General features: G+C 39.1%; 1 protein-coding gene across 2 annotated transcripts in view; it reads right to left on the bottom strand.

The window, feature by feature from the left end:
• Positions 1-7362, bottom strand: part of SEL1L3 (SEL1L family member 3) — a 29532-nt gene that overhangs the window by 2040 nt on the left and 20130 nt on the right. For both annotated transcript variants that reach the window (XM_026037655.1, XM_026037653.1), the window contains exons 17-22: positions 6313-6403; positions 6118-6202; positions 3781-3890; positions 2643-2770; positions 877-979; positions 709-781 (exon numbers count right to left, since the gene is read on the bottom strand). In XM_026037655.1, coding sequence (XP_025893440.1) covers positions 709-781; positions 877-979; positions 2643-2770; positions 3781-3890; positions 6118-6202; positions 6313-6403 — 590 coding nt within the window. The remainder of the gene's footprint in view (positions 1-708; positions 782-876; positions 980-2642; positions 2771-3780; positions 3891-6117; positions 6203-6312; positions 6404-7362) is intronic.

Here is a 7362-nt window from a genome sequence, read left to right as displayed (position 1 = left end):
TTTTTTTTTTTTTTTTTTTTTTTTTTTTTCCTGAGGAATTCAGTTTTGTCTTTTAGTATCTCTTTCAAGTTGAGGAGAAAATTTGAGGAGATGGAAAGCCAATGTTTAGCTTTCTGTCTCTTAATCACCTCTACTGTGTCAAAAAATAGAACACACAGATAAACTTTCTAGTGCAGGACAGGAGTTATTTAGAACTGCTGATTTTGGGTAACTGCTGATGTGATTACTGGTCTGAAGAGGAATGAACTGTCTGCTCCCAAGTCACTCCAGAGGACCCTTTGTACCTTCTCTTTACTCCCACTTTGTAGCTGAACAGAGTCCAGCCCTAACAGGGAACAGGGGCTTATCCCATGCTGTGAAAATAACATGAAATGAAAAAGTCATACAATTATTCCTATAATATCTCATATGGAGGACAGGAAATAGCCTCTTATTTCCACTCATAATCTCCTGCTGATAATGTCGATATTAAGTAACTGAGTATCTCTCTCAGCAAGAGAAATTCTCCAGAAACTAACAGGTTTAGACAAGTCCTTTGTGCCTGATTTTATCCACTCCTTTTCAATGACCAAGGAATGACTTACAAGTCCTAAAACTTGTGGTTCGCGGGCAGCTCTAACCAAATTCTTGGTTTTAATTTTCAAGTTCCATAGTGAAATAAAAAGAACACTTCTTTTTTCCTTCAGTTTTACTATGACAAATACTTACCAGAAAGAGACTGAAAATACTGCATTGTAAATGCAACCAGAATTGATAAGAGAAAGGTTCCCATGAAGTATATCTGTGAGGACAAGTTTAAAAACATGTTAGATCAATGCAAAGCCCAAGTACTGCTTCCAATAAACAAGTGATTTTTAGTAAAGCAGCAATACATACCAGAGTAGATTGCAAAATATTGTTCCAAAAAACTCTTACATAAAAATAAAGCAATGCTAAGGAGCATGGACTAATTGATTCTTGGTTACTATAATTCCAGCATCTACAAGAAAAACATTAAAATAAATAATTAGTCCTATTCTGCAATTTTGTGACATCTGTCATCTGGGAATCTCAAACTGGTTTGCAACAACCCTCAGTAACTCACAGAAACAAGTGGATATTATCACCACCCTGCACAGGGTGAAATAAAAATTAACAGAAATACCAGATTAACCTTATTCAGCACAGAATATCTTACTGTGGACACCTGCTTTTATTTTCTGATTAGTCAATAACTGGTCTAAGCATCAAGGCTCTCCTTGCCAAGCAGACACATATAAGGTCATATCCGTTGCTTTGTTCTAACTAACATAAGTCATTATCAGTAAGATTCACAGCAAGGTCAGATCTACAAAATTTAGCTAGGTATGCAGGAAATTGTGAAAGAACTTAGTAAGTGCCTTAGCCAAGGAGCTACTGGGCACCGTGTTGTAGGCTGAGATTAGCTGCTTTCTAGGATTCATTAATGACAAGTTCACTGGCTAGAGGAGTTTGGATGGCTAAACCACAGGCACTTATTTTAGTTGCAAATGACTCTTACCAAGTTGAGGAGATTGGGGGTGTGTGTGAGGGGTGGGGGGAGGCTGCTACGCCTCTGCAAACAGGGCCAAGATGATAGGAAACCACTGCAAAGCCTTCAGCTCTGGAGTTAATCCCTACTGCAAAGTGGCTGGATTCAGCCCAACTGACACCAAAGTTCAGAATTCTGGTGTGAAACCCAGTGGGACCAACTGGGTCAGGAAGCCCTATTCATCTGACTAGTGGTTTTGTGCACACGGGAGATAGTTTGGGGCACAAGTACAAGCTCAGACTAACTAAGGTGAAGAACAATTTCAATATAGTATTGGTGAATTGACAAATGGATGTTTTATGTTATCAATCATCTTCACTTTTTAGAGTCACATAACACTGTCAAAATAAAAAGTAAAGCACTGATTCTTTGTTGAACGTATTATCCACTAGTTCCTTCTTCCTTGCATATCTGAAAGATGGTTTTTTAAGTACGTACCGCATAAGCTTTATGTTTGCACTGTGCTTTTCAAATCCACATTGACCTGTCTAGGAAAAGAGCACCCAAGATCTGTACTGGGACCAGAGTTGTTTAAGCACATGCGTTGGCAGCATGGGCCATAGAGAAAGCAGATCTGAAACCTTCTCAGTGATCTAATATTCTGTGCCAGGACATGCACAGGAGGATGTTTTGGGGTGCAGGAAGAGAAGAAAAATAAACTGAATACCTGTGAAATTGTCCTTGCAGAGTAAGTAGGAAGGACTGCTATTATCCCAGTTACATACGTTAACAATTCCTTATACAATTATGCCTTATTTGGCATTGAAAGATTATTTTGGACACAACATTCAATTGTCAGTGCCTAACAGAACTGGAAAAGATCTCCTGAATTACAAAATCTGTTCCCTCCTATTCCAGGCAACCATGTATATCCAGGTCTCTCATAATTAGCTGCAACTGAAGTCAATTTAAGCAGTTTAAGATTAACACTCATTACAAGCATGTTGATCTTACCTCTGTCTAATCTGCCTTAAATCTTACAGGTGAACAAAGTTAATAATTCTAGGAGTTGTTGCTTTCAGAAGCAAATGCTACTTACATGGCAGAACTGAAGGTACTGAGACTGTTGCTGATGAAGCACAAAAAGGCTCACCTGTAGTAGAGTTCCTGAAGAAGGGAAGTATTGCTAGAATGCACAGTTTGATCAATTTCCAGGTGATCCAGAATGTAGGAAGGGATGGAATTACCCTCTTCGATGAGAAGGGCCAAGTTAAAGAATCCCTAACAAAAAAACCCGAAGTATATGCACTTTGAATCATTAAGTTTTCACATGTGTATTTGAAGTCTAACATAAGCATGATATATTTAAATAATTACAATCATCCAAAAATTCCTACAATGTGAACTACATGATCTTTGCTGAACAGTAACACGGCCTTCTTTCCCAAACATATACTCAGGTGAATTCTGAAACTGCAAATGAACCAGCATTCATTTGCTGTGACACTGATCACTATTTTCCTAAAAACTGGCTGAAAGAGGTTCTTAGCTTTCTGTTTTAATTGCACTTTAAATAGAGGCACCATAGTGAACAGTCAGGTTTTATCTACTGGAGAAATACAGTCTAAAACAAAAAAAACGTATTCATACTGTTCTGTTAGCAGAACATTTAATTTCCTTACGCTTAGTTCATTATACACCAACAGCAATTGCAATAGTGATTCTGAGAGCAGAAATTTGCTCCAGCCATTTTATATCTTTAATCTTATCCTTAAATCCTAAGTGTCACAGAGACACAGAGACATGGGGAGAGCAGAATAAAGTATCAGGGATGCTCCAGGAGATTGCAGGCAGAACACGGCATGTCTTCAGTAGTGTGACCTGGTATATCATTTCATTATTAGGCATTGCTTATTTCCTAAAAAAAAAAAGCATCATTTGCTTATTTCCTAAAACATTAACTAATAGCGCTGGAATAAAACTCAGGCAGTTTATTTATTACCTTACATTACTGAAAATACAAAGGTCACAACAGAATCAACTGTGTGATAGCAGTGGCACTTAATAAGGTCATTCAGTGTCAGCTCTGAAAACAGCCTAATTCTAGGTTATCTGTTTATTTATTCTAGGTTTATCTTCTATTAAACAGCAAATACTGACTCGTGAGGTTTTTAGAAATGAGTATAACTTTTCTAGCAGGTGTGTTCAGCACACACATGTAGCCAAACCAAGTAAGTTTCAGGTGTTTCTGAATGCTGGTGTTTTATGAACTGTCCCAGTTGCAGCCCCACCTGTGAGTCTCCCTCTAAGGCAGCCTGCGCGTACATCCGCACGGAGAGCTCCAGGTCTTTAGACTGGTTCTGGTAACCGTAGTAGTAGAAATCTCCCATTTTCAAATAAGCTGCAGGAGAAAACAGCAAGAGATCATTTAAAGCATTTGCAGAGACAGAATTTAACTACAAGTGTGATGGAGAATTTAAAAATAACTCAATTTAAGACAGCATATTAAAAACAGAGATATTCCTTTCCTCTCATAGCTTCTGTGGCTACTTTCTATCAGACTACCTAGTGAAAATGTTTATCCTTGCTCTTTCTCTCGGTTGCTTTTTAATAGATGAATTTAGTGGAAAACTTTGCTACATTTTCAAAAACTGAGATTTTGGAGACATCATATTGTATTTCTTCTTCACTTACTGAGTTCTTTGAGGGAACTGTAGCCCTACTATTTAGATTAACTCCTATCACACTTAAAAAACATGCTATTTAGGCACCTGTTCTGTACTTGTCACTATGATAGCTCTCCTCACTCCAAAAATACGGAATACTTGGCTGAAGTTAACTTCATTGATTTCAAATCCAAACTATTTCAGGGTGACTGTAGGAGAAGACTTCTGGTCTAAAAGCAGAGCGATGCCTGTCAAATCTTTTATGAATATCCTTCTCCGATACTGCACAGAACAGAAATGCCCCGCCAGACGAGTGCAAGCATGTCACTGCACTGAACAACGCTGAGGAGTTCATAACACACGCTAGGCCTCCCCTCAGCCTTCCCTTGGAGCTCTGAACCACCTCCCAGCCTTGCGCCGTGCACTGACAGCATCAGCTCCCTTTAAATCCCACCTGTCTGTGGCGCGGGCCACAGTAGGGCCCTTCTGGGAGGCGAGCACACCGGTCGCTGCTCCCACAGGCCCCACGGCGCCAGAGCGAGCGGGAAGCATGGAGAAGAGGGCTCCCCTCAGGTGAGGGGGCCACCAGCCCAGCCAGTGGTCTGGATGTCACTGTTGTCACCCCTGTGGTGACGGTGGAGCCGGGAGCCTCCCCTGCCAGGGTTCAGCAGCACAAAGCTCACGCAGGCTCTCGATCCTCCTCCACTGCTGCCGGCAGGCGCCACAGACACAACTCCCCACATGCGACTTATGTGAAGGAGAGGTAAAGAAATAAAATCCTTCTGCTGCTGTGGAGTCTTCTGTCCTTCAGCTCAGCCTTACCTGCCTGAGCCTCAACTTCAGGTGCTTCTCTCATGTCACACTGCACCAGGGGCTCTGCAGGAGTCTGGCCAAACTGCACACTGCAAAGCAGGCTGCAAACGCTTTTCAAGAGCCAGCAGTTCCCGTGGCTTTAGGCTCTATCAGTGTGTTTTTATATTTCAGAGCTGCTGTGTTTTTCAATAAATAGCTTCAATAATTTTGACACTGCACTTGTCCATATGCTTAATGCTAAAGCATTTAAACTGTCTTGTGAGACAACCATGTCAATGCTTTCAAATACTGAGTAACTCTTTAAAAAGCACCAAAATGACTTAGTCATTTATTGAAGTCACTGAGGTATTGAAATTTAGGGCCAGGTAAAAGGTAATTAATATCTGAATAAACCTTACATTCTAGAAAGGCATATTTTTTTTTTGAGAGAGACACAGAATCCTTAAATTCTTCCAGGTAATCTGTGTCAATGTTACTAAACTCTGTACCCTAACAGAAAAAAAAAAAAACCTCACAATAAATTAGATAAGGAATCCTTTAGCCTTCATTAGTTTCTCGTGACTCAATTGTGATATGGAAGTATATTGGCTTTTGGCTTTTCTCTTTGATAAACTAAGCAGCACGAACTCCTAAGGTCTACCACTGCTTTTCTTTTAACCCTTCAGTCAATTGCTTAGGCTCCTCTATCTGTAGCCCTCTTTCAGAGCTCGACTTGTAAAAAACATTTTATGCATTTTATCCCATAAAAGGGAAATTTTCCAAAAAAACTGCTCTGAACCATATTCCGTAAATATATTTTTTTCTGTTTTTCCTGTCAAAATACTCTAAAAAGGAACACCATAAAAAGCAGGAAAAGCGCTTAAAGATGACACATTAAAAAAATGTAGCATTTTTGTAGAAGCTCAGTCATTGTACCTTGCTATTGCAGAAATAAGAATGGGCAAAAAGAAAAGGACAGATTAGCTTTTAGCACATGGCGCAATTTGAGGATAGAGAAAGCAGAAAATACTAGACTCCATGTCTGGCCTTTACCCTTCCCTTAACTTGCTCACTCATACAAAAGTAGAACATTCATACAAACATAGAACTGAAAAATGAGAACTGCACTCCTTTAGAGATCTGAAATCAGAAAGAGATTCTTATACATACCAAATGAGGGCGCATTGATTTGAGAAACGGAGAAATTATAGTATCTCCAAACACAATCTGTTGCTAGGTATTTCTTTGCCAGATCCTGGAAGGAAAAGGCATTCATCCATTTACATCACAGATAAGATATTAGGATCACATTATCATTAAAGACCCTTCCCTTCAGGAGGGTATGTTATGAACACGTTTACTCACTGGTCTTTCTTCACAGATGTGTGCTAAATTTGACTGTGACACTTCAATCCCAGTTTCAGCTGCTAAAATATAATGCAGGAGAGCTTCATGCCTAATTAGACAGAATAAATCAATGGGAAGAAATCACAAACATTTTAGTTATAGCTAAATAGTACTAAATAAATGGATATAATCTCTTAGCAAATTTGGGTACAAGTCCTAATCAAAAGCAAGAGGCTGGCAAAGCCTTGCAACAGCCACATCTACTGGCAACACTGGGTGTAACAAACTCTGCAGGAGCTCAAGGAACTTCAGTTTTCTCTCTTGTACTAATGGCAACACAGCTCAAGCTGATGATAAAACTGGATTGATACTGAGCACAATTAGCTATGTAAATGTTTCAGATAAATCTTACCTTAAAAAATCCCCCACTTAAGCTCTGTAATTCATACTGCTGTGTTAGTATCTGCCCAACAGGAATCTCAGTACTTCTTTGGTATGTTTTGTTTTATCCTTTTATTTCTAAGATTTGCTTTGTATGTTTAGATCATAAGGTCTGTGGAGCAAAAAATGTCCACGCAAGTGAACAAACCCTAGAATAGTCTCAGTCACTCTACGGACTCTACACACTACTGCAAGCAATAAAAGCTAATTTATGTTAATAATTCAAGTAATAAAAGCTATCTTTCCATAATAGTTCAGTACTACAGTACAGTGGTACAGCACTGCCTCTGATTCCAGACTGTAATTTCTCTTTCATGTTCTCTGTCACTGATCTATTTAATATTATGAAGATTAAGTAATCAAAAATTAACAAAATTACTTTCTTTAAAACGGTGTGTTTGGTCTGAGGAATGAAAAAGGTCAATCTTTGTGTAGTTTTCCCTGTCAGAGTTTCAGAGAGTCATGTTTTCAAGTTGCTCCACAACATAAAGCTAAAACCCATGCCAGACTTCGGGATTTGCTGGTTTGCTTAACTGGAAATAAGTATGGTCCCCCATACATTTGATGTCAAAAAAAGTCATTTAAGTCAAGAACCTTGCAAAAAAATGGTGAAAGCATTTGCCCCTT

The sequence above is a fragment of the Nothoprocta perdicaria genome, unplaced genomic scaffold, assembly GCF_003342845.1.
Source record: "Nothoprocta perdicaria isolate Ctin4 unplaced genomic scaffold, notPer1 scaffold_2, whole genome shotgun sequence".
In the NCBI taxonomy this organism is placed as follows: Eukaryota; Metazoa; Chordata; class Aves; order Tinamiformes; family Tinamidae; genus Nothoprocta; species Nothoprocta perdicaria.
Note: the sequence above shows the minus strand (reverse complement) of the source record. Positions and strands in the feature narration are given on the sequence as shown.